Source organism: Pleurodeles waltl, chromosome 2_2, assembly GCF_031143425.1.
Source record: "Pleurodeles waltl isolate 20211129_DDA chromosome 2_2, aPleWal1.hap1.20221129, whole genome shotgun sequence".
NCBI classification, from domain to species: domain Eukaryota; kingdom Metazoa; phylum Chordata; class Amphibia; order Caudata; family Salamandridae; genus Pleurodeles; species Pleurodeles waltl.
In genome coordinates, this window is record NC_090439.1 from 1,104,309,948 (window position 1) to 1,104,336,335 (window position 26,388).

A 26,388-nucleotide genomic window follows, 5' to 3' on the forward strand; every position below is an offset into this window, starting at 1 on the left:
AATAAATATACTAATAAATATACATAAGAGTAAATATACATGTGTATATTTGCTTTTGTGAATAGTTCTGTCTTTTCAAATGGAACATTAACTATAACTTAGCTAATGTAGGGGTGACAATGGGGAATACTGCTTACAGTGTGTGCAGCATACAGGGTACATCAGAGTAGAAATATCAGGTAGGGAGAATCTACTTTTAAGTTGCTTTATATTGCTTTTTTAAAGTAATGTTCTTATCATCATTCCACACTTTCTTGATGTTTTAAAAAATTCTCTAAGTTGCTGCAGTTATAATACTTCAGGTTATAGACATCTGCTAGTCTTCGGGAATCGAACTGACTTCCCAAAAACCAACATTTTCAATTCAAGTTATACAGCATGTTCCAAGGGGATTCCTTCACTGTAGCTCCCCACCTTGCATTCAAGCCAGCCTTTATCACTACATCCATAGCACGTGAACTACGATTTGGGTCTCTGAACCCCCCACTAGTGATTGCTTCCAAAGCAATATATAAGAGCAGACACAATATTCCTGCATGTGTCATCCCTGTGGATGTTTTGCTCTCTGACACTGAGATAAAAGAGAACCAACTAGCTTCAAGCAAGGACAAAAGACGTGACTGTGTCCCAAATAGATGGAGCCCTTTTTTGTATCACAATCTCTAACCAATTCCTAAGCTGCCTTAGGTATTTCAGTGCCATATCAATAGCCCAGATACAAGGCCACACCACACAATCCCACACTGTATGATAGTGTATAACACTGAACGTCCCTCACTCTTAAAGGTGTTATAATAAATCAATACTGGACTGACTTTGTCGGACTCTCATCTTCACTTGCCTGGAGTTGCATCGTAATGGGCTCCACTATCTTTAGGCTGTTCTTATCAAAGGGGTCGAAGGAATCATCCCGCATGATGTCCGGCTGTAGCACGTAACCACTCTGACCACCCAGCATAAACAGAGCCTGGTTCAGTTGCATTGGCTTATCTGAAAATATCACAAACATCACCAACCAATCAGAAAACAGTACCAACAAGTAATAACCAATTGCTGAAATCATGAATCAGCTTCACATGCAGTACTTGAGAGACAAAGAACATCTTCACATCTTCATTGATAAGGGATCATATGTCTTCTTAGTTAAATTGAAGTTTTCTTCTGTAGGATTATTTGTAAGTCCTCAACTCTTTCGAGTTAGGGGAGGATTACAGAGTTGAGACTGCACGGCACACATTTTAATGTCTGCTGTACTTGAGTTTGCATGTATCGCCCCAGCACTGCCAAACCCCTATGGCAAACTCCTGAGTGTGAATAATCTCAGTTCTGCCTCCCCCAATTGTTAACAAGAACTTCTCTAAAATTAGAGAGACCTCTAAAGTTGAAAAATCATAACACGACTGACGTTTACCCAAGAAGGTTTTGCCATCAAGGGGTGAACTGGCTGGATGACTAAATGATAAACAATATATCTAAGCATTACCTTCATGGAGAGGTGGAACATGGAACCTTAAATGGAAAATGTGTAATTCCATCTTGTGAGCAGTGATGAAGAGTTAGTTTGGGCTCATATCTGTTAAGGAATAAAGATAAAATGCAGCACTGAGGCACCCTTCCACCCAACACTGAATGCAACTTACCAGGAGTCTGAAAGTTGAGTGCTACAAGCTGACTGCCGCAGATCCACATGGGAAGGGGGTCATAGTTGGATGAATCCAGGCGCTGTCCCTTGGGGTACACCCTGCTGAGTTGGCGACGGTTGTACTGCAGAAATTTCTTTCCTTTGCTGCGGTTGGCATATTTTTCTGCCTTGGTCTCAGGAAAAGATGACATGTCCCGGTAGCAGGCCTTGTCCGTACCGATCTCTGCAAGAGTACAGATTAGGGTGTATGCATAAGTGGCCTGATTCACAAAAGTGAGTTACACTTTTGAGTAAATTTACACTTTTTAGCAAGTTTATTACTTTTGGTACTCACAAACTAAAAGAGTAAACTTACTAACTTACTAATGTAAGTTGCATTTTTCAACCCGGAGAGTAATGCAACTGGATTGCTAGTGTGTGGCTTGGTGACGTCTCTTGAACTCCCTAAACCATTCTTACTCCTCCTGTTAGTAGTAAGTCTGCCCTCCCCCCGTATCTCCCACATCTACTTCTAAAACGTATACTTACATGTGCATAGACTCCGCAGTTGTGGCGTAAAACTCTGCACATATAAGTATGTTTGTGAATTGCAAATTGTAGTTTGTTTTGAAGTACCACAAAGTATATATTTAGAGTCAGGGCTGATGTTTTTTTTTTTTTACTTGTAAGCTTCAGGCTTGGAGCTGTTGTGAATCCTAACGGCAAAATGTTGGTATGGTTAGCTCTGGACAACCTTTCAGCACGTACTATGGTGTGTTTTGTGTCTAACCATCATTGCACATAGTGATAGCTCTCTTTGCTACAATAATCTCAGAACCTTTTACAGACAATTGTTGAAACGTTGCATGTTTGAAAGCGGAATCACTGAGTTTTCCTTGCTGCCCTTTAAAATTACAAATGAGGGGGACACAAGACAACATGCCTGAATTGGAAGAAGGAGCCAGAAGGCCTACATATGTAGCTACTTAATAGGAGTTTGACACTGACCATTTTTTTATAAAAGAAATGTAAACATAATTTTGGAGGAAGTGATAAGAGTGAGAATAAGTTTGTATGTACCAGGAAAACAGTGTTGTAAGAAGCAGACGTGGTCCTTGCTTTGTGTTTGTAACCCTGGTTGCAGTGGGGAGGCCAGGAGAACGTGGAACACTGACAGCCAGAGAAGTATCTTTACTGGCAGCATCTTACAATGATTCTTTGTGAATAATTCCCAACCATATTACACATTTGACCTATTTTGTTCTTAAACAGATACAAACTGCACATGTTCACGTTTTTGCAAAATGTGTCTGTCTAAGTATCCAAGCTTTCCATAAAAATGGTTTCTATATTATCTGATTTTGACTACATGCTAAATTTGTGCAAAAGGAAGGTAACAAATTAGGACAGTTTGGTACAGGAAGAAGGTTTAGGCAAAAAAGAGTGCCAGAAATTCAACTAAACTACCAACTACTTCCTAACTAAACAAAAGCAGGAATGATGCTACTATTTGTGGGTCTAAGTCAGCTTATTTAGGACATAATGGCGAGGCACGAGTTGATGGTGGAAAGCAGACAAACAGGTCAACATATCTCGAGGTGAGACATGAAAAAAGCTAAATGGCCACATGAGAATATTCTTCCACACTACCTGGCAGTGGACACTGCTGGTGGCAATCAAAGCAAGAAAAACCTGCAAAGATTTTAGCACGAAAATAGAATGAGCACATTCAGAAATCGGATGATCGGGCACTAAAGACCAAGATTTGAGGAGTAAAAATACATGCAGCAATTTCAAGGCTGCTTAGGATGGTGAGAAAGCCGGAAGGAGCTTTAGTGGTGTTGGATTAATAATGTTGAGTGAAAGATTTGTCCATTGACCAGTCAGTGGGTGTAGCTAATTGAGGAAGCAATCGGCAACCGTGGTTCTCTTTCAAGTGGTGAAGACACAAATATCACCCGGTAGAAAGCTTTGGCTTGTGAACAAGCCCTTCTATTTAGATTAACAGAGCTAATGTGGGCCTCAAATTATTTGGACACAAAATAGTGCTGCTCACGTATGAAAATACACAAAAATCAAAGAGGAATTTGAGTATGGGGCAGAGATTGGGATTTCTGAGATCTCCCCTTTAATTAAAAAAGGAAGGATTTAGTTATGCTCAAAAATAGCTATTCTGATTAGTAGGTAGTCTGTGCAGCAGAAATGTTATGTGAGGTTTTAATTTGTAGCTGTATTGAATTTGAATTGGATTGTGGACCGGAGTGTACTGTGTGCTCAGCAGGTTCCCTTTACTATCCAAACAAGACTGTGGATGAGATAGAAGTTGTAAACCCATGATGATGTGATGTTATGAGACTTGGTGAATAAAAAGGAAGAGGCACGTATGAGCACTGGCTAGTGAGGCAGACTTATTCTTACTTTCTTCATCGAATGGCACGGGCCGACAGTAAACAACCAACTCCGAGAGCTCCAGGGCAATCTTCTTTCGTCGCTCCATAATCTTTCCCTCTTGCATCTGGGAAAATAAAAATGCAGAGTGACATGAAGTGTGGCCTTTTAGAAGGAGGGATACCTTAAAATGTGTCTTAAACAATTTTAATGGATTTTCAATTAATCATACAAGATTCCCTATACGAGAACTAGAAATGTTTGCACTGTTAAAAGTCGTACATCATATACAAGATGTTTGCTTCAGTAATACACAAACCTTGCAAAATGTTCCCATTCCCAATTATTTTCTCTTCAAAATACATATAAGACAACATCACACCCCGATCTCAATGTCAGTTTAGAATATGCCTGTTTGCGCTCCGAGCTCAGGTTTGAGCTCTGATTTCAGCATGAACCTGTGCAAGCCACTCTAGGCCTCCCTCTGGGCAACCCATTTATTTTCCCCTTTGTTCAGACAATCTTTCCCTACATTAACGGATATTTCCTTTCCTGTACACCAAACCACCCTTTGTCGCCAATCATCAATTCATGGAGTCAGTGCATACTTCACAATATTTCTCTTGGCCCACATTAAGGCTAAGCAATACAACATGTTTTATACCAGAGGATTTCTTCATGGCCATTCATCGACTAAGATTCTTTTTTACCCAGAGAGCTTTCACCAATTCTGTACATATATTTGCTGAGTACAAATTGAAAGGACCACATTTACACATAGTGTGGTAGAAGAAGGCAATCCCCTACTTACACCTGATGCAAGTTGGGCCCTAGTGAAGTCCATTCAGAATAAGATCTCTCTGTTGATACACTCTGTGAAGGATTATAAGTTGAATCAATTAAAGACTGAATGGAATTGCATCTTCTCCATGGTGGGCCACTATATCTTCCCAGTCAGCATTTTTCAACAGACATGCATCCCTCAATCCTTTCCCTCAGGACACTGATTCATCAACTCTTCAAGTTATAGATAACATTGTTATTTATTTGAAAGGCTACATCCTCAAGTATTTCTACCACAACTGTTCTAACTTCTAGCAGTGCATGTTCAAGGTAACCTTCAATTAATGTCTTGGTGGTATACAGAGATAGCTCAAATTCCATCTGCAGTTCGTCATATGTCTTCACTTTATCCCATTCCATCAGTCGCATGCATAATTCTGAGATTCCAATGGGTCTCATGCTTTGAATTCCCTCAAGTTTGCTATCTTTTCCAATTTTATACCACGCAAGAGAGGATGCACAAAAGTTATTTTTTCTTTCCACTACACAAACTTGTTGCAATTTTCAGAGCTCTGATTAAGCTACAGAACTTACTATTACAGTACACAGTGGAACAGAAAGCTCTGTACACGTCTTTAGTTGCTTGTTTTTTAGAGTACATTGGGATTGAGGAAGCGTTTCTGAGTGCTAAACACAAATGGCAGACACATTTTGAGAGAGCTTTTTCATAGTTACTGTCACACAGCCTTCTATGCAGTTCCTTGGCCTGGTGCACTTTGAAAAGGCCAATCAGTGAGCATAAGCAAAGGAGGCAGCTACACAGAGGGAGAGAGAGTAAAAATATACACATCCTTATAAGTAGAAACCTTGGCTTAGTGGAAAGAAAGTCAGACATGGTCAAACACATACTGTATCCCTGAGCACTTGGTCAGTATACCAGAGCCCTAAGCCTTTCAGAGGAACCGACCGGTCAAGAGTTCTCCTGACAGTCCGAAAGAACAATCTATCCCTGAAAATAAGTGAAGTATCCCAAATCATTTTATGCCTCTTCAGCAAGTTATAACCGGAAGAGCAAGTGATTCATGTTTGGTAATGAAAATGTCACTTACCCAGTGTACATCTGTTCGTGGCATTAGTCGCTGCAGATTCACATGTTGTGCATAGTCCGCCGTCTGGTGTTGGGTCGGAGTGTTACAAGTTGTTTTTCTTCGAAGAAGTCTTTTCGAGTCACGAGACCGAGGGACTCCTCCTCCTTTGTTCCATTGCGCATGGGCGTCGACTCCATGTTAGATTGTTTTCCCCGCAGAGGGTGAGGTAGGAGTTGTGTATGTTAGTAATAGTGCCCATGCAATGGATTGAATAAGTATGTACCAAATAAGGTTTAAGTAATATATTTTCAAATGTACAAATGTTGAAGATAACTTCCAAACGGCTACAGGCTCCCGGGGAGGCGGGTGGGCACATGTGAATCTGCAGCGACTAATGCCACGAACAGATGTACACTGGGTAAGTGACATTTTCAGTTCGATGGCATGTGTAGCTGCAGATACACATGTTGTGCATAGACTAGTAAGCAGTTATCTCCCCAAAAGCGGTGGATCAGCCTGTAGGAGTGGAAGTAGTCTGAAATAAAGTTCTTAGTACGGCTTGACCTACTGTGGCTTGTTGTGCGGATAGCACGTCTACACAGTAGTGCTTAGTAAATGTGTGAGGCGTAGACCATGTGGCTGCCTTACATATCTCGTTCATTGGAATGTTTCCTAGGAAGGCCATGGTAGCGCCTTTCTTTCTGGTTGAATATGCCCTTGGTGTAATGGGCAGCTCTCTCTTTGCTTTGAGGTAGCAGGTTTGGATGCACTTAACTATCCATCTGGCTATACCTTGTTTTGATATTGGGTTTCCTGTATGAGGTTTTTGAAATGCAATAAACAGTTGTTTTGTTTTCCTAATTTGTTTTGTTCTGTCAATGTAGTACATTAATGCTCTTCTGATGTCTAATGTATGTAGTGCCCTTTCAGCTACTGAGTCTGGCTGTGGGAAGAACACTGGTAGTTCTACCGTTCGATTTAAGTGGAACGGTGAAATAACTTTTGGTAAAAATTTAGGATTGGTTCTTAGGACTACCTTATTTTTGTGTATTTGAATAAAAGGTTCTTGTATAGTAAACGCCTGAATTTCACTTACTCTTCTTAGAGATGTGATGGCAATGAGAAATGCAACCTTCCACGTTAAGAATTGCATTTCGCAAGAGTGCATGGGTTCAAAAGGCGGGCCCATGAGTCTTGTTAAGACGATGTTGAGGTTCCATGAAGGAACAGGTGGTGTTCTTGGTGGTATAATTCTTTTTAGGCCTTCCATAAACACCTTAATGACAGGTATCCTAAATAGTGAAGTTGAATGGGTAATCTGCAGGTATGCAGATATTGCTGCGAGGTGTATTTTTATGGAAGAGAAGGCTAGATTTGATTTCTGTAAATGTAGTAAGTATCCCACTACATCCTTTGGAGATGCATGTAATGGTTGAACTTGCTTATTATGGCAGTAGCAAACAAATCTTTTCCATTTGCTTGCGTAGCAGTGTCTAGTGGATGGTCTTCTAGCTTGTTTTATGACTTCCATACATTCTTGTGTGAGGTTTAAATGTCCGAATTCTAGGATTTCAGGAGCCAGATTGCTAGATTCAGCGATGCTGGGTTTGGATGCCTGATCTGTTGTTTGTGTTGAGTTAACAGATCTGGCCTGTTGGGTAACTTGACATGGGGTACTACTGACAGGTCTAGTAGTGTTGTGTACCAAGGTTGTCTTGCCCATGTTGGTGCTACTAGTATGAGTTTGAGTTTGTTTTGACTCAATTTGTTTACTAGATATGGAAGGAGAGGGAGAGGGGGAAAAGCGTACGCAAATATCCCTGACCAGTTCATCCATAGAGCATTGCCTTGAGACTGCTTGTATGGGTACCTAGATGCGAAGTTTTGGCATTTTGCGTTCTCTTTTGTTGCAAATAGGTCTATTTGAGGTGTTCCCCAAATCTTGAAGTAAGTGTTTAGAATTTGGGGGTGAATCTCCCATTCGTGGACATGTTGGTGATCTCGAGAGAGATTGTCTGCTAGTTGATTTTGGATCCCTGGAATAAATTGTGCTATTAGGCGAATGTGGTTGTGAATTGCCCATTGCCATATCTTTTGTGCCAGGAGGCACAGCTGTGTTGAGTGTGTTCCCCCTTGTTTGTTTAGATAATACATTGTTGTCATGTTGTCTGTTTTGACAAGAATGTATTTGTGGGTTATGATGGGTTGAAATGCTTTCAACGCTAGGAATACTGCTAACAATTCGAGGTGATTTATATGCAGCTTTGTTTGATGTACGTCCCATTGTCCTTGGATGGTGTGTTGACTGAGGTGTGCTCCCCACCCTGTCATGGAAGCATCTGTTGTTATCACGTATTGTGGCACTGGGTCTTGGAAAGGCCGCCCCTTGTTTAAATTTATACTGTTCCACCATAGAAGCGAGATGTATGTTTGGCGGTCTATCAACACCAGATCTACAAGATGACCCTGTGCATGTGACCATTGTGATGCTAGGCACTGTTGTAAGGGCCTCATGTGCAGTCTTGCGTTTGGGACAATGGCTATGCATGAGGACATCATGCCTAGGAGTTTTAATACCATCTTTGCCTGTATCTTTTGTGTTGGATACATGGCTTGTATAACCTTGTGAAAATGTTGAACCCTTTGTGGACTTGGAGTGGCTATTCCCTTTGTTGTGTTGATTGTTGCTCCTAAGTATTGCTGTGTTTTGCACGGCAGAATGTGAGATTTTGTATAGTTGATGGAGAAACCGAGTTTGTAGAGGGTTTGTATGACATAATCCGTGTGGTGTGAACACTTTGTTAGGGAGTTGGTCTTGATTAGCCAATCGTCTAGGTACGGGAATACGTGTATTTGCTGCCTTCTGATGTGTGCAGCTACTACTGCCAGGCATTTTGTAAATACTCTTGGTGCGGTTGTTATACCGAACGGCAACACTTTGAATTGGTAATGTATTCCTTTGAATACGAACCTTAGGTATTTCCTGTGCGAGGGATGTATCGGTATGTGGAAATACGCGTCCTTTAGATCTAAGGTTGTCATGCAGTCTTGTTGCTTTAGCAGTGGTAACACGTCTTGTAGCGTGACCATGTGAAAGTGGTCTGATTTGATGTAGGTGTTTAGTGTTCTGAGATCTAGGATTGGTCTCAGTGTTTTGTCCTTTTTTGGTATTAGAAAGTACAGTGAGTAAACTCCCGTGTTTTTTTGTGTACATGGTACCAATTCTATTGCGTCCTTTTGCAGTAATGCTTGAACTTCCTGTTCTAGAAGGTCTAGATGTTGTTTGGACATATTCTGTGTTTTTGGTGGGACATCTGGAGGGAGTTGGAGAAATTCTATGCAATAACCATGTCGGATAATTGCTAAGACCCAAGTGTCTGTTGTTATCTCCTCCCAAGATTTGTAAAATTGACTTAGTCTTCCCCCCACTGGTGTTGTGTGAAGGGGTTGAGTGACTTGTGAGTCACTGTTTGGTTGGAGGGGTTTTTGGACTTTGAAATTTTCCCCGGTTTCTAGGGAATTGTCCTCCTCTGTACTGGCCCCGAAAGCCTCCCCTTTGGTACTGTCCCTGGTATGTAGACGGTGTTGTTTGTGAGGTACCGGCTTGTGTGGCTTGACCCCGAAACCCCCCTCTGAAGGTTGTTTTGCGGAAGGTGCCGAAAGTGCCTCTGCCCTGCGGGGAATAGAGTGCGCCCATGGCTTTGGCTATGTCAGTGTCCTTTTTCAATTTCTCAATTGCTGTGTCGACTTCGGGACCAAACAATTGTTGTTCATTGAACGGCATATTGAGCACCGCTTGCTGTATTTCCGGTTTAAAGCCAGATGTGCGCAACCATGCGTGCCTTCTAATGGTTACTGCGGTATTTATTGTTCTTGCAGCTGTGTCCGCTGCGTCCATAGAGGAGCGTATTTGGTTATTGGAGATGTTTTGTCCCTCCTCAACCACTTGTTTTGCCCGTTTTTGAAATTCCTTGGGTAGATGCTCGATGAGATGCTGCATCTCGTCCCAATGGGCTCTATCATATCGCGCTAGGAGCGCCTGAGAGTTGGCGATGCGCCACTGGTTTGCAGCTTGTACTGCGACCCTTTTCCCAGCTGCATCGAACTTACGGCTCTCCTTATCCGGAGGTGGTGCCTCGCCTGATGTGTGCGAGTTGGCTCTCTTGCGAGCTGCCCCTACCACGACTGAATCTGGTGGCAGCTGTGAGGTGATAAAAGTAGGGTCCGTGGGCGGTGCTTTATATTTCTTCTCCACCCTTGCAGTTATCGCTCTACTCTTGACAGGGTCTTTGAAGATCTGCTTTGCGTGCCTTAGCATTCCTGGAAGCATAGGCAGGCTTTGGTAGGTGCTATGGGTGGAAGAGAGGGTGTTGAAAAGGAAGTCATCCTCGACAGGTTCTGCGTGTAACAACACGTTATGGAACTCTGCTGCCCTAGCTACCACCTGTGCATACGCTGTGCTGTCCTCAGGTGGTGAGGGCTTGGTAGGGTACGACTCAGGACTATTGTCTGATACTGGGGCGTCGTACAGGTCCCAAGAGTCTTGGTCATCTTGGCTCATGGTGGTATGAGCCGGTGAATGTGACGGAGTCTGTGCCGGTGATATATGAGCCACAGGTGGAGGAGAGGGTGGCGGGGTTACCTTTTTAACCACTTTTGTTTGTGGTGTTTGTTCCTGTTGGAACTCGAGTCTCCTTTTTCTCCTGATTGGGGGAAGGGTGCTGATTTTCCCTGTCCCACTTTGTATGAAGATCCGCTTTTGTGTGTGGTCCACGTCAGTGGTCTGCAACTCTTCCTCAAATCTGTGTTTGCGCATTTGAGAGGACAGTGATTGTTCCTCTGAATACGAGCTGGCAGTCGGTTCGGTTGCCGGTCGTTTTGGCACCGAAACTGTGTCTTGGCTTTTTTTCGGCTCCGAGGAGTATTTCCTCTTTTTCGGAGTCGAGCCTTCTCGGCGTCGATCATCCTCGGTGCCGCTGTCTCTGCGTCGAGCAGCTTCGGTTCCGCTGTCTCGGCGTCGATCTTTTTCGGCAGCACTGTCTCGGTCCCGAGATTGCTGCGTGCCTGTGTCTCGACCGGAGTCGGATGATCTCGGCACCGGTTCGGCCTTTTTCGGTGCCGATGGACGGTCACCTACTTTATGGGTTGAGCCATGGCCTGTTGGCAGTGGCGTCCCATGGGCCTTGTCTGTTTTCTTGTGTGGTGCTTGCTTCGACGTCTTACTCACGGTTTCTTCGACGTCGAATTCTTCCGAGTCTGATTCATGAATGGAGAAGGCTTCCTCTTCTTCTCCTTGTTCCTCGAACCCTCGTTGTCCTGTCGGCGTGGCCGCCATCTGCAATCTTCTGGCTCGCCGGTCACGGAGCGTTTTTCGGGATCGAAACGCAGGACAGGCCTCACACGTCTCTTCCCTGTGCTCGGGCGACAGGCACAAGTTACAGACCAAATGTTGGTCTGTATATGGATATTTATTGTGGCATTTAGGACAGAATCGGAACGGGGTCCGTTCCATCAGTGTCGATCTTACACGCGGTCGGGCCGACCAGGCCCCGACGGGGGATCGAAATTACCCCAAAGGGCTACCGGAGCTCTTCACGATTCGGTGTCGATTCTATTCTAACCCGATACCGAACGAAACAATACCGACGTAGTTTTCCGAAGTTTTGACTATCTTTCCGTCCCGAAACCCGGAGCGAAAAGGAACACGTCCGAACCCGAAGGCGGAAAAAAAACAATCTAACATGGAGTCGACGCCCATGCGCAATTGAACAAAGGAGGAGGAGTCCCTCGGTCTCGTGACTCGAAAAGACTTCTTCGAAGAAAAACAACTTGTAACACTCCGACCCAACACCAGACGGCGGACTATGCACAACATGTGTATCTGCAGCTACACATGCCATCGAACCATTCTTTCCGATGGGTGGTTGAGCTTCTACAAACACCAAATGTAAATCTCCCTCCAGGCGCCTGCATGGAGTCAGACATTTTTTTCCAGGTACCCTGTCCAGATGCTGGTGCCAGGTGGCTCCTGTTGACCTGAAAAATGGCGCCACATGAACTGTGAGTAACCTTGCAACAACTATACAATTTGCACTGGTGCTGGTGGCAGCAGTTCCGGTGTTATTTATGTGCCTCTACCAAGGCAAATATGCAGTAAGTAGACCAACTAAAAGGTTATATTCTGAAAACAACTATCCTCTAGAAACATAGATGGGACGGCTGCGGGAGTGGAACCGTTCATCAGAAAGAATGTTATGAAAGGCAAATAACTTTTCCTTCTAATGAACGCATGATCCCCCAGGTTCCTTATGTAATCCACTCGCAATCCATCTTTCCAGGAGATGGGCGAGGGTACACCAGAAACCACACAAGAAAGGAATGGAGAACAGTCTTATCAAAGTGGAAACACTCCCCTGCTCATATACTAACAGTAGTGCAAGGCAAAAAACTTCCACAAAAGAATGCACAGTGGGTCAAGTAGTCGCTGCATAAATACCGGTGCTCCTCTAAATAAGGCAAAAGTGACTACAACCATACAGTCATGTGAAAAGGAAAGCATCTCAGGAGGTCAAAAAATTGCTTGACAGTGAAAGATACTCATGTAAATTCTGCTTGTATACAGTCTTTTCAAACTTATTGGCTGCATAACCAACAAATACATTTTCATTAACCCAGAATGTGCTTGTTCTGTGTATATAGCAACTGAGATGTACATGCTCCCCATCTTTAGAAGAATGAGGTGGAGTGAAAAAACAAAGGAAATGCATTTACTCCACTGAGGTGAAACTCTGAGAGAACCCTGGGATGAACAAAGGGGTTTATACTCAATGTAATGTTGCTCTTAAATAAACATTACGGTATTAAGCAAAGAAGAATAAATAGCCTGCAACTCACTGACCCTCCCAGTCTAAATAATGGCCAATAAAAATACTGTCTTTAATGACAAGATCTTAAAAGAACAAAAATGAAAGGTTTCAAAATGAAGGCCCACAAGAAATGTTAGAAAGAGAGTCAAACCTCACACAGGAACAATAAAATCGTGGTGGGAAACCTTGCATAAAGCTAACTACAACCAGTGATTTAAGCAAAAAGCCTGATTAGGCAAAAATACAGGCAGATATTGCTGCTAAATAACCTTAAAACGTACAGGTAAAGTAAAACAACAACTTCTATATAGCAGTCATTAATTATTGATCATGTCTAAAGTCTGACAGATGTCCCAATATTCATTAGAACATTGGAATGCTGGAGGCTCCATTGAAAACAATGGAGTGCTGCGGGCTTTTACAGGCCGGTAAAAGCCCGCAGCGCCAACATTCCAATGTTCGCTTTGTTCACAGCAACAGCTGTGAACAAAGCCTCACGGAGCCCGAAGAGATTTTAATCCCCTCGGGCTCCGTGAACATTTTTTTTTTTAATAGAACATTCTGCCCTGTGTGGCAGAATGTTCTAATAGCCTTAGAACCCGTCGTAGCGGGCTCTACCGGCTATTAAAGTCCCTCTCCCTTGTTAAATGCCCTCGCCTTTGGCTCGGGCATTTAACGCGGGGAGCGGGCCTTTAATAGCCGGTAGAGCCCGCTACGGCGGGTTCTAAGGCTATAGTAATACCCTCCAGTCAACACTGAGGACTATCCTCCGAGTGACATGGCTATCAGTTCTACATGTCTGGCTACTCATTCTGTTTAGTAAAAGAACCAAGTTGCAATTAATGTCTGCAAACTGTAGGTCACTCTATTCAATGTGTTAATCAAATTGAATTGTTCAAGAGGTTTCATTGCCTTTTGGGCAGTCTGACTTCGGCAATGTAAAACATTCAAAACTTATCGAGCTAAGGACATCCTTGGGGTGACCATATATCTTCAGGACTTCAAGTGGGAATCTGTAAAGTGGCATAAATTTAAATTCCGTCATTACATATAGCTACGTCTTTCAGCCAATCCTCCGGGACCAATTCATGTCGATCCTTAGATTGGCCAACAACGCCAGCGCTGTAAATTGTCTAATTCTTTGCGTGGGTTTGGCTTAATATATCCCAACAAGTCGTTGAATGGCCATGTTCCCAATCAGCTGCCAATCATACTGGAGATGGTGCTAGTGATCGCATGCAAGTATTCTGATATAGGAAGGACAACCAAGCTAGGAGACAGAGCCCTCATGCTCTGCACTCAGCACTGAGGACAACTATGTGATCTAGATTGATCTATTCCATGCTGCTTCGCAGGTGAAGAGCATGCCCAACGAAGGAACTTGAAGTAAAGTAGCTTGTGTGATGGGTTCACGGTGTCTTCATGGAGACTAGTTTAGTCCGTGTGCAGCAGTACTCCCGTTGTTTATCAGGTTACTCTTCTCCAGTGTCTATTTCCCAAGCCTGTTAGAGATGTGTGGAGCGTTCTGTTCTGAGAGTAGTGAGTATAATTTGGAAAAACATTGCAGAGTCTGGGGATCTAATAAGTTGAGTCAACAGTGTAAGCTCACAAGGTTTCTCTGGGAACCCTGGGATCTTTTCTTGTACTGTGAGCAGCTGCTGGAGATATATGAACGTGTCCAATGGAGAGTGAATACCCCTAGACTGATCTAGCACAATAAATTACCCTTCTACAGGTGGCCAGGTTCTGACATATCAATCTTGTCCAGAGCCTGCAGCATGGTGCGTTCATTGGTAAGAGGTGGGAGTGGGTTTTGTACCCTTTTTACGACAAACAGTCTGCTATGCTCTGAAAGTGGTTGCTACTGTCTTACCCTCACCCCACGGTCTTGGCATCCCTGAGGTATAAGGGATTTTAGAGGAACCCCATCTGCTTGCTCCCTCCATGGTGTTTTAAATTAAGGTAGCCTGAAATCTGGATGAAACCAATGTCAGGAACAGTGACACTGTGTCACTAGGTAATAACATTTCAAGTCAGGGTCCTTAAACCCACCCAGCTCGTAAAGGAGCATCATTGTCTCCCAGCAGAATCCAGGGTTTTTTGTCTGTCCATAACAATTTGATTAACAAGGTTTTTAAAACTTGCTCAGTGGGATGGGCATATTTATAAGTAGAGAAATTTCGGGAGTTGAATTATTTATTTATTTATTTATTTAAGTTTCAAAAGTTTTATTAAGAATATATAAGGCGGTACATACAGCATATAAATAAACTGTTTAGCTTTCAAAACATTGTTTTCGTTCTTTTACCACAATTATTTCCATTGTGGACATATATGCATGTACTGTCAGGCAGGTAAAAATTCCTAGTTGCAAAGTTGAGTTTTGTACCCTTATTTTTGAAGAAAAGAGGAAGACAGGTGGGGGGGGGGGTAAGAGAAAGAGGGGCGAGGATAGGGTAGTGTGGGGAAGTTGATCTTGGTATAGGGGAGAGATGAAATTGTCATATGAAATGAGGGATGGGAGGGGAAGAAAGAGGAAGGGTAATCGGGGGGGGGATGTAAGAAGAAGAGACTAGGGGTAGGCAGGGGGTCTTTGTATCCTGAAACTAGCTTGTTCAGGCCGAAGAGAAAATCATTCTGTACTTCTCCGTCTGTAGCAAGTTACTATCTAGGGGTAGGTAGTGTGTATGTTAGATATGGTGAGGTCGGTTAAAGAATGACAACGTCTTATATGAGTTGATTTCTCCGTCCTTGTTTGTGTTAGGGAGCGACGTGCATTATTAAGTTGAGTAGTTCAGGGTCTCGAGCATATGTCAAAATTAGAGGCCTGTGGGTTGATGGAGAGAGAGAAGAAAGAGAGAAAGGGGAGAGGAGAGCACAGCTAGAGAGAGAGAGAGGGGACAGTAGGAGATTAAATATGTTTCCAGGGTCTAGGATTCTCAGAGGGTAATTGGTAATGATATTCCCTAATCATTGATCGTTGGTCATTGGTCATCCGTTGGTCATCCACCAATCGCTTCATGGTCTCGTCAAGAATGGGCGCCAGACCTCCGCAAATAGTTCTGCTTGGTCCTGTAGGTTATAAATCACTCGTTCATGGGTGGCCGTTTGATACATGGCCGTCATCCATTCTATTGGTGTGGGGGCAATGCTAGATCTCCAGTGCCGGAGTATGCATATTTTGGTCGTGGCAAGCGCCGTATGGATTAATCGTTTATGTGCCCGCGATAGGGAGGGATACGGGCGAATGTCATGTAGAATGATAAGTGCTGGCGGGGTCGGTTTTGGTATCTGTATGAAGTCCGATAAGGCGAGGCGTACCGCGTCCCATAGGGACTGTACCATTGGACAATGGCATAGAATATGCAGTTGGTCACAATAGGGCTCTGTGCATCTCCAACAGTTCGCGTGCGGTATCAACCCTGCCCTGAGGAGTTTAACGGGGGTCCAGTACCACCCCTGAAGGATTTTGAATAGGCAACATTTCAGGCGTGCTTCACGTACGCCCCTGTCGAGGGCTTCTAGTATGTCTGGCCATTCTTCATCCGTATAGGTTATCTCTAGTGTGTCCTGCCATTTTAAGCGTAGTCGTTCAAGAAGAGGCTGCGAGTAGAGGTGGTTAGTTAATTCGGCATAGAGGCCAGCCATGACGGCTTTTTGTCGGCCCCATTTCTGGAGATAGGTGACGATGGGTGAGGTTTTGAGCATCCACGGGGGGTTCCTAATGTTCTACGCATACAGTGTTTGAGCTGTAGATATCGCCACTCCTGGTTACTATGGATACCGAACTCTTTCTTGAGGGAGGCGAATGTGCGGAAGCTATCTCCATCTATTGTGTGAGATATATTGTGGATACCTACCTCGGACCATTGAGGCCATCTGAGAATATTCACTCCTATTTTAATGCTTTTGTTCCCTGCTATGGGAGCCTGAGTATGCAGGGAGGGGTGTACTCCTAGTAGTCGATGGGCTCTGCGCCACGCTGTGTTTGTAGCCTTGAGGATGGGGTTAGCTGAGGGAACATGGTCAGCGTAAATTCCTCCCATCTCCGTATACTGTCCATATAGGAGTTTCTCTGTGATCACCCATTGAGTTGAATCATTTTTATCAGAGCCACACTGTCTGGCCGACTAAGTGGAAGTTTAATCCACGTGTTTATGATGGGTTAGTCTGCTTGCTGCTTGGACATAGTTTCATTTGATGACTGCTACTAGATCTGTGTGTATAGCAGTCCAGAAATATTGAACCGAGTCCTCCACCCACCTAATCGAGCAATCCAGATTGTATCTAGTAGTACGCTGAGTAAACGGGAACAACTGTGTTATCCCTTAATTTATTGATATGCCAGAATACCAACCGAATCCGATTCTCCATTTCCAAGGGAGGACGGTCTCAGCAGCCGCCTTACAAATAATAAAATATCGTATGTGGGGAACAATATCTGATTGTGCAGGAAAGACTATATTCTCCAGCAACAGGGCTAGTCGAGGTGCTATCACTTTTGCCAGGAGTGTATTGTCAAAATGGAGTAATGATAGAGGCAACTAAGACATGCACTTACTAGGGTCCTTCCCAGGTTTTGGGAGAACCACCTGCTAGATAATCTTAACCAATAAAGGAAGGACGTTTACATACAAACAAAACGGAAAACGTTAATATATGCCTGATCTGTGCAAACAATGGATCAACAGAATTAAACAACAAAAACTTGCAGAAAGTAACCATCTAGTCTAAGAAACAGCCCTGGTGGGTGGCTGGTGCATCCAAGCATGACCTCCATCAAACTATCAGAAAAGTTAGACGCAGAAAAGGCTAACCTGTTAAGTTCCACACTTTTAAATATGGGGGCAGATTACTAACACTGGGTTTGACTCACAAAAGTGAGGAATCCCAATGCAAAATGTTGTTTTGGGATTTCTTTCCAGGGTAAATCCTGACTTGCACTGGAAAGTACAGCTATAGTAGCACAATTCAGTGCTTTGTGCTACTTCGTTTCAAGGGGAAATTTAAGGGAGTTCCCATGCCGCAACCCATTTTGATGCAAAGCCCTATCTACTAAAAAAGGGAGAAAGAGCTGTGTGCCAAAAAATATTATTTGGTTGCTGCGCTGGATGAAAATGTAGTAAATCTGCTACTGTTTTTATGTTGGTATGGAGCAAACAACCCCCTGCTAAGACATGAGAGCTTCTCCTAAAGGAATATGATATCGGGAACCAGACTGAGATGCAACAAGTCTGAATACCAAGGCTTCCTGGCCCATGCACTGCAGCAGCAATCCACGTGCAAAACCTTTAGAATTCAAGGAAATAGAGGGAAAGCATTGTATAATGAGAAAATTCACAGTAGCATATGTGCATTACTCAGTGATTCCCCTTCGCGAAACTACAGAGAACTAAATATATTGCACTTCCCATTCTTTTTCATGGCAAAGAACTCTTTGGATGGGAAAGAGATCGTCCACCACCATCCTTGTGGGCTCTCACTCATGATCGATAGAACACATTCTGCGAATGAGAAAAAGTCCTCTGCCAGATTCTTTATTCACGATAGATGACTTGCTAGTAGCCAAATTCTCCTCTTTGTGGCAATCTGGCAAATCTGTGGTGGTGATCCTTCAGTTCTTTCTTGGCCAGTGACCATTTATTAACAGCGTATCCACGAGTAGAGAAACCCTGCGGAGAAGCATCTGTGATACAACCATTTGCGGTGGGGCAGGCCTGAATGTTTGACTAAAGCATCCGTCAGTGACATGTCTGGAGTAGATTGTTAAGGATCCTAATGATGTTCTTGAGACTGCTGCAATATTGATTCCACTGTCTTCTCAGACACCACTTTAGTGGTTGCATTCAAAAGCTCACCAGAAGAGTCAGAAAAAACAATGGCATTAAAATCAGAAGACATAACATTGATATCTGTTGGCCACGTGGAAACTGAAAAATTTGTAAGCATGTGATCAAGCTGTGGCAACCGATTCCATGTAGAAGAAGTCTTGGGCTGTACCATATCCAAAATCTTCCCTATGAACAGGAGGCACGGCCAATGGACAAGTTGGGATTTTGGCACACTGAGTGAGACCCCTAACTTGTGCAACAGAGTGACTAACATCTTGGGAGAGGATGCTCTTTACAGCTGACCACTCAAATACTGGCACAGAAAATACCCCTGACAATAAGGATGAGCTATGATCACTGGTATATTTGTTCTCAGTGCCGAAGATAACCAGATGGGCAGAAAAATAAACTGCAAGTGAATATTTCCCACAATACATCTTAAATATTTCAAGTGAGACTCCACTATTGGAATACAGAAATATGAATCCTGGAAATCTAGGATACTCCTGAATGGACTGAAGAACCAGCTGTAGTGGAAACAATTTTAACCTCTTTTGCCCCCAATATGTGTTCAACATTTCGGGATACACACTAGAATTAAGACCTTTATCTTCAGCATGAAGTAGTAACATGAACAGCATCTATGGGCCTTTGCAAATGAAGGATTAACCCTAATGGTCCTTTCTTTAAGAGAGAGGAAATTTCCTCCCTTAGGAGGTTAATGTGGCAGGTGGGAAAAAGGGAAATACTGAGAGGGGATGGGAGGAAAACTTTTCTGGAAAGGGAGAGCATAACCCTACTTTCAAATCTGTAAGACCCACTGATCCAAAGTTATTTCTGCCCACTTCTGAAAGAAAGATGCCACTAGTCCTCCAACTGCAGCATCATGGTTAAGAACCTCGGATGGTCTGAACGGCTTTACGCTGCTGTTGTTGCAGACGCTGAGCCAGGTGCATCACTGTGTCCTCCTCTACCACCACTGCTGCCTCTAGAACGAAAAGGCTGCTTGCTGGTGTTACTCTGGAGACAAAGGAGGCTGATATTATTGGTCAATATGATGAGTGTATTCCCTCTTCAATACTTATGCTTTTACTGGATCTTCTTAAAAGGCGAAGCCAACACTAACAAACATGTTGCAACATTACTGTTGTCAAAATGATGGCTCTGCTTTTCCACCAGCCAGGATTCTAACATCAAATGGCACATCCCCGGAGAACCTGGTTGTGTGCACACAGACATACTTCTTGAGCACTTCACTGCAGCTCACTGCTCTAGACACTGTATCACTCTTGTTCACACAGGTCTGTGTTCCTTGCTTGGAAGATGGAATACCACCCTGAATTGAAGTTACTGAACTGTTGCCTATTTGACTCAGTTACCATAGCCGTGGGAGGTGAAGCCACCTCTTGCATGGACGTACCTGGCCAACAAATACGCTGCTTTTCTAGATAGTATTGCAGAGCTGCCAGAAGCAAAAATGCTTTCCCTAAGGCTTCTGGACCTTCCAGCTCTCTATTGCTGGAGCACAGCCTTGTTGGGTGAAGCGTCAGACATGTAAGATCCAATGGCACACGTGTGTACTTTCTACAAGCAGGCTTGGCAAATGCTGGAATAGAATCAGGGTTTTGCCATGCACCCTTTTTTTAAAACCCATTTTTATTGAATATGCAAGTGGTGCGACACGTTACAGATAACATGTCAATGCCATGACGTACAGACACACATATAAATCCCATATACAGGATGACAGCATAATTTGTAGGAGTAAATGGTTCATATCTCAATTATCAATCTATAACATAACAACATATAACCTACATGTGATCTGTATAAAGGTGTCTAACATACGGATGCAAGTGGTGAAGCGAGCTCTAACCAGGAGTACATTACTATCATGGCTTTTTGTGTTTTGATGGAGTGGTGGGGTGAGCTCAAATAGGACGGTGTAAAGTTAGGGGGGGGGAGGTGAAAAGCGGCCCTCAGGAGCTGTTCTGAAGGCCATCAGGTGCAACTTGATGGCTATGAAGGTCAAGTAACAATGCTTCCCAATTGTCATGGTAAAATAAAAAAATCACAGAAAGCACACAGCACTGGCTACTTAGCAGATATTGGGCCTGATGTAGAGTTCAGCAGACTTAACAGATATACCAACCGCTGTCACAAACGTAACAGATATACCAACCGCTGTATTACACGTGCATTATATCCAATGGCACTTGTAATATGGCTGAAAGGTTATCTGGCACGTTTACGATGGAGTAACTATATATTATTATATATTATATTCTTACATCTAATCTTCAAATGCCTTGGAGGCATACAAATAGTTTTCTATATTGTGCCAAAAACCAAATCAGGCTTCTCAAAAAGCATGAGCATATAAGTTGGACATAGTTTCCCCACCACATTTATAGTCTCATTTTCTGGTATGCCCAGAGATACCAGAAGAAGAAAATCAGCTGGTATGATCTAACTGACAGGAAGTCACAACAGAAGAGGGAAGAATATTTTTCATGATTAGCTCCCATACTGCAAGAAAAACTTCCACTGAACCAGTCAAATGGCATCTTTAAAACTGTTCAAACAAGGTTCATGTTTTATTTCCTTTGAATGAACTATTGTCCAACGTTTCGTTCTACTTTCTAGTGGACAATTTGCCTGTGCATCTTATCGGTCATTTTTTAATAGCATTATGTTCATAACCACAACTGTTAATTCAAATAATTGTTTTGATCTGTTGCATTTTATTTTTACTTTTCCCACATTTGCAATTTTTACTATGAGCACATCATTCAATATATAGATTCATTTCCCAAACATGCTAAACATATGATTCACTTAAAGGGATGAACGGATTCACACAATGCAAAGTTCTTTCACTCACCCTGGCATCTGCGTTCTGCGTTGCCTCCCTGATTTTAGCCACCCAGTCGTTGAGCTCCTCCAGAGTGTCTGTAGCCACATCTAGCGACTGCGTTGGGTGCGACATCTGCTGGGAATGGATGGTGAACACAAAGGGTTTGGAGCTCCTTCCTTCCTTGGAGATCACTACAAGAAAATGGATCCCATTACAGCAACACTCAAGCAACTGAATTGCAAGTGAAGCTGATGCACACATTCCTGCTCATTAATCCCAATGATCAACTGCTAACCTCAGGGAGCACAAGGAGGGCACTCCTTTTCAAAAGTGATGTGATGGAGAGGTGAAATGTGATAACAAGGTACCAATGAAACTGTGCTGCCACCTCCTCTGCACTTGTCACATGCACTGTAGAAGCAGTTATCTTCCACCCATGCTTCTTTACTTCCTAAAGAAATTACGGACTTGTTTCAGAGGGCCAGGAACAACTCCCTTTAGTGGCGTACTGGACGTGGATGCAGAGATCATACCTTATTGTATTTGATAAGCTCTAATGCATGGGCAAAGAGGGCAAGAAAGTGTGATAAATGTTACTTTACCAGGTCCATGAGAAATCCCTGTATTGGGACTGCCTTTAAAGGTGACTGGCCTTCCAAACGTCAACAGCACCTCATTGTCTGTGAGTATTCGAACAGTTGGGAAGCTTAATTCTATTGTTTTTTTTTTTACTAAACATATCTGTTGCGAGTCAGCTCCCATAACATGTGCAAAGACCCTTCACAGTCATTGATGAACGATTCAAAGCCTCCTCATAGTATTTCCCTTCATGTAACTGCCAGGCACAGAATTTTAGTTATGTCCTATTAACTTCAGATTGTGAGGATTTACTGGCCGGAAGGCATACCTTCCCTCTGTACCCCCTTTAGGGCATGTTAAGGGCCACTCTCTGAGACAATCTAGTACAGCACCTCATCATTACTTTGAACAGGAATCTAAAACTGCAGGAGGCTCAGTCAGCATGAGACAGTTCTGTGGCAAGCTGTTTCAGTCAAGCCATTCCTTCAAAACGACCTCACCCGTGACATAAAATTATGACCCGCTCAGCTCATTAACATTCCCCAGATGCTAACAACCTCCTCTGCAAAACGAACCACGACTTAGTCAGCACCACAAAGACTTGATTTGATGTTTGCTCCCCCCCATGCTTAACCTCATCTCTCCAAGCCACAAGATCACACCTAGAGGCAGAGAGGCTAAAAAAGGGGAAGGGATAGTCCACACAGCTGAATTTACATTCTCAGAACTACCTAGTGCAGTGTATCCATCCTTCAAATGTGTAGTTATCTGATGCATTATTAATTTCAACAGCTTGGACTGGCACAGGGCTCTCTAGAATGCAATCCAGCTTTCCCTAATCAATTCTTCAATATGACCCTCCAACTCCTGACTGAAGCCAAGACAACTGTCGTCATAGGTGATTTTAACTTATCGATTAATAGACTGGAGTCCAAACAACAGCATTGGACTACCTCAAAAACATGGAGGCCCTGGGCTTCAACCAGGTGGTGGGTGGCCCAACTCCGGCAGATACACAGACCTCAGTTACTAGTCCTTCACATGCTCAATACTTCCAACACGTTGGTCCAACCACAGACATTGTCGGACCATTCCTTCATGGTCTCCTACCTTTATATTGTGAAATAAAGGGCCACCGCTAGCAGCAGAACGAATGCACTTGCCATCCACGGTCAGACTATACAGAGATGGTGTACTTACAGATTATTGAGATTTTCAAATAAACTGATCTTGAAGCCAGAATATTGACTATCACTATATAGTCAAGTATATAACGGTAAATGTAGATGTACAATTCTTAACTCCACTTCTAAACTTTAACTCTAGTGAAAGGCGAGTAACTTTTTCTTCTTCAGCATTGCTAAAATAAAGGTTAACATAGGAAAAGCCAGCTGTAGGAAGGAAAAAGTCTCACCATAAGTGTCACCCTTCAAGTAAACACTATGCAGATCTCCTTATGGGTACTTTGGCAACATGAGCACGCAATGGCTACCATCCCTGTGGCAGAGTGAGCTCTGACCCCACTAGTCAGCAGTCAGTCTGCCCACTTCAGCATAAGCTGTAAGGATGCAGGTGACAATCAGTTTTGCTAAACCACATTCTGAAAAGTCTTTGCCTTTGTTTTCTTGTCCCACGCTACAAAGAGTCAATTGGAATGGTGGAATCCCCAAGGATGTTATATGTAGATTTGTAAAAATCTTTTAATGTTGACAGAATATAGCTGCTGTACTTTGCTGCAAGAAGGGAGGAACAAGGACTGATTCACATGAAAAGAAGACAAGCGTAGATAAAGCTTGGATTGGTTCTGAAGGAATCTCATAAGGTTTTCATAGAGAAATCTTGCATCTCGCTTGTTCTTCTGACTGATGGGATGGCAATCAAAAAATCAGTCTTCCAAGACAAATGCTGGGTGTAAATTCTATGGATAGGCTTGAAGGAGGTTTTCATGAAGGATGATAACACTGTGTTAAGCTCTCAATGATACAGAGGCCTTTTTCTGTTGATGGAAAAGTTCAAGAGCGCCTTCATGAATTCTTTGACTATTCAGGAAGAGAATAAAGCTGGGCAATTAGGTTTTCTTAAGAAACAGAAACTGTGAGATAGATGTCCTGTGACAGAAATGTACTTAACTTGTGCTCTTGAGAGATGGAGAAGATAATGTAGAACCTCATGAGGGAGCATCAAGAGCGGTCAAACTGAAAGGGCACCCAATGAGAAGCACTTCCATTTCATAATAGAAGTGTGAAGAGTGGGAGGTGTTCTGGCTGCCTGCAGAGTTTGTTTATGATCTTCTGGTAGATCAGAAGAGATAAATGTTTGAGGAGCCCTTGAGGCCATCCACTGCAATGATGAACATGTCCTTTGTCCCTTCATTGCTATCAAAAGTCCAGCTTCAACTAAAACTATGATTGTAGGAATGTGTTCCGCAGAAGAAAACTGATGCTGCCTCATTTCCAGACTGACCAAGGGGAATATTTTTGAATTTAGAGTATTCAAGTATGTGAAGCTAAGAAAAATCCAATCCAGATATTTAGAGGTTCCCAAACTCAATGGCCCTTAGTTTATCAGCCCGGGAATCTGGCCTGGTGGCACTTGAACTGGTCACCACAGAGTTAAATATAGGGCCTGGCATAGATTGTATAGAACTAGTTTGTGGAATAGAGGAATGATCCCTTCCTCAAAGTGTTTGAGATGTCATAAGCATGATGGAGGGTTTTTGGGCATGACTTGAGGATGCACCAAACTTTCCCTTTTTTTTGGAAAAGGGTCTTCAACACATTAATGGCAGTGCTCCGTTAGCTGGTGTCCCCCGATCCTAAACTGGCCCCATTCACAGTGATTTGGGCTCTAGGAGATTCAAACTGGCATTGCTATGGCTAAGACTCTTAGTTGCAAAAAGAGACATTGCCCATTGCTGGAAAGATCCAGAACCCCCAAAACTCAGGAAATGGATATGGAGCCTGGATAGATGAATGTGCTAGGAGAGGGGTGCCCCCAAAAGTATTACAAGATATAGACTGACTAGAGCAATTACAGGGGTCATTCTCCCATTGCAGGATACCACGCCATGGAGGACGTGGAGGATGTGGGAGCAGGAAGATCTGTTGATACGGGGCATTAGGTGAACAATCTGACATCTGTAAATATGAGTGTGTGGTGCAGATGTTGTACTTCTCTTCATGACTTGTCACTGGTTAATGATGATATTCTGAATGTTCACTTGATGATGCGGATTGCGTCATCCCTTAGGTGCTCTGTTTTCTGGTGTAAACTCAGTAAAAAGCTTCATTACAAAAACACAGAACCCAGCAGTGGATGCATTAGTCCACCTATTGGCCAGACCAGAAAAGAAAGCTTAACCACTAATGACAAAATACAAAATGGTTACAAAGCACCTGACGATGTCCAACCACACAATTGTTAAAGAGTATCTCCACAACGTATCTGCCGAGCTCCCCATGCCTCTCACATTGCACACAGTGATGGCTCCAGGAAGGCTGGTGCTCATTCACTAGTTGTCCCTCCATCTCCACCACCACCGCTAGATGCCCTAATCTGGGCCTTCACAAAAAGTGGCAATTAGTGAATACAATCCTTGAGCATGCCTACTACTACAAAGACCTTGAGTAAAGGTATGAATGATGCCCCTTAACAGTGCTTTGGCTGATTTCACCTCATCTCTGAGGAAGAACAAGAGGCAATAACTCGGGAAGAGCTAAACCTCAAATGTATCATGATACTACTGTAACATACTTATATAATTACTATTGGTGCATCAGCATACACAGTTTACGCTATGTTGTATTTTCATGTGTAACAGTTATAAACAAACATATTTAGCCAGGAGTAACCAGAGATAACGTCACATTAAATTGGCCTTGTGAGTAGTCAGTTTTGTTGCTTCTACAGACATTGCAAAATGGCCATAAGCGCCTGGTGCTGTCATGTTAGCTAGGCTGCACTATGGTTCTATTACATGCAACTTTACTGTTGCACTGTAGTATTAAATGAATGATCATATATTTCTTAGCACATTTGTTCCAAATAACATTTTTTTAGACTGCATGGCACAAAATATGTATATGTATGCACATACATGTATACACAAGCGCAACACTTTTTGTCATTGCCAGGGTGAGTTTTACCTGTGGTCCCTTGTAACCCTTTCCTAAACTTAATTTCTAAAGAAACATCTCACTGCGCACATGGGGCTGTATAGTGAACGAAAAAGTTATTTACCTTCGGTAAAGCTCTTTCTGGTGGATACTCTATCCAGCAGATTCCTCACCTTTTAAACATCACCAACGCCAGTCTTGATATGGAAACTCTTCAACAGCTTTCCCACACCGGTAGAGAGCGCGGAATAACCTGTGAC

The 26,388-nt window shown here is 43.1% G+C and overlaps 1 protein-coding gene across 3 annotated transcripts in view; it reads right to left on the minus strand.

The window, feature by feature from the left end:
• LOC138282889 (1-phosphatidylinositol 4,5-bisphosphate phosphodiesterase gamma-1-like) overlaps nucleotides 1-26,388 on the minus strand; it is a 576,794-nt gene that overhangs the window by 55,585 nt on the left and 494,821 nt on the right. For all 3 annotated transcript variants that reach the window (XM_069220895.1, XM_069220894.1, XM_069220896.1), the window contains 4 exons: nucleotides 21,462-21,625; nucleotides 4,040-4,136; nucleotides 1,641-1,865; nucleotides 842-990 (listed from right to left, as the gene is read on the minus strand). In XM_069220895.1, coding sequence (XP_069076996.1) covers nucleotides 842-990; nucleotides 1,641-1,865; nucleotides 4,040-4,136; nucleotides 21,462-21,625 — 635 coding nt within the window. The remainder of the gene's footprint in view (nucleotides 1-841; nucleotides 991-1,640; nucleotides 1,866-4,039; nucleotides 4,137-21,461; nucleotides 21,626-26,388) is intronic.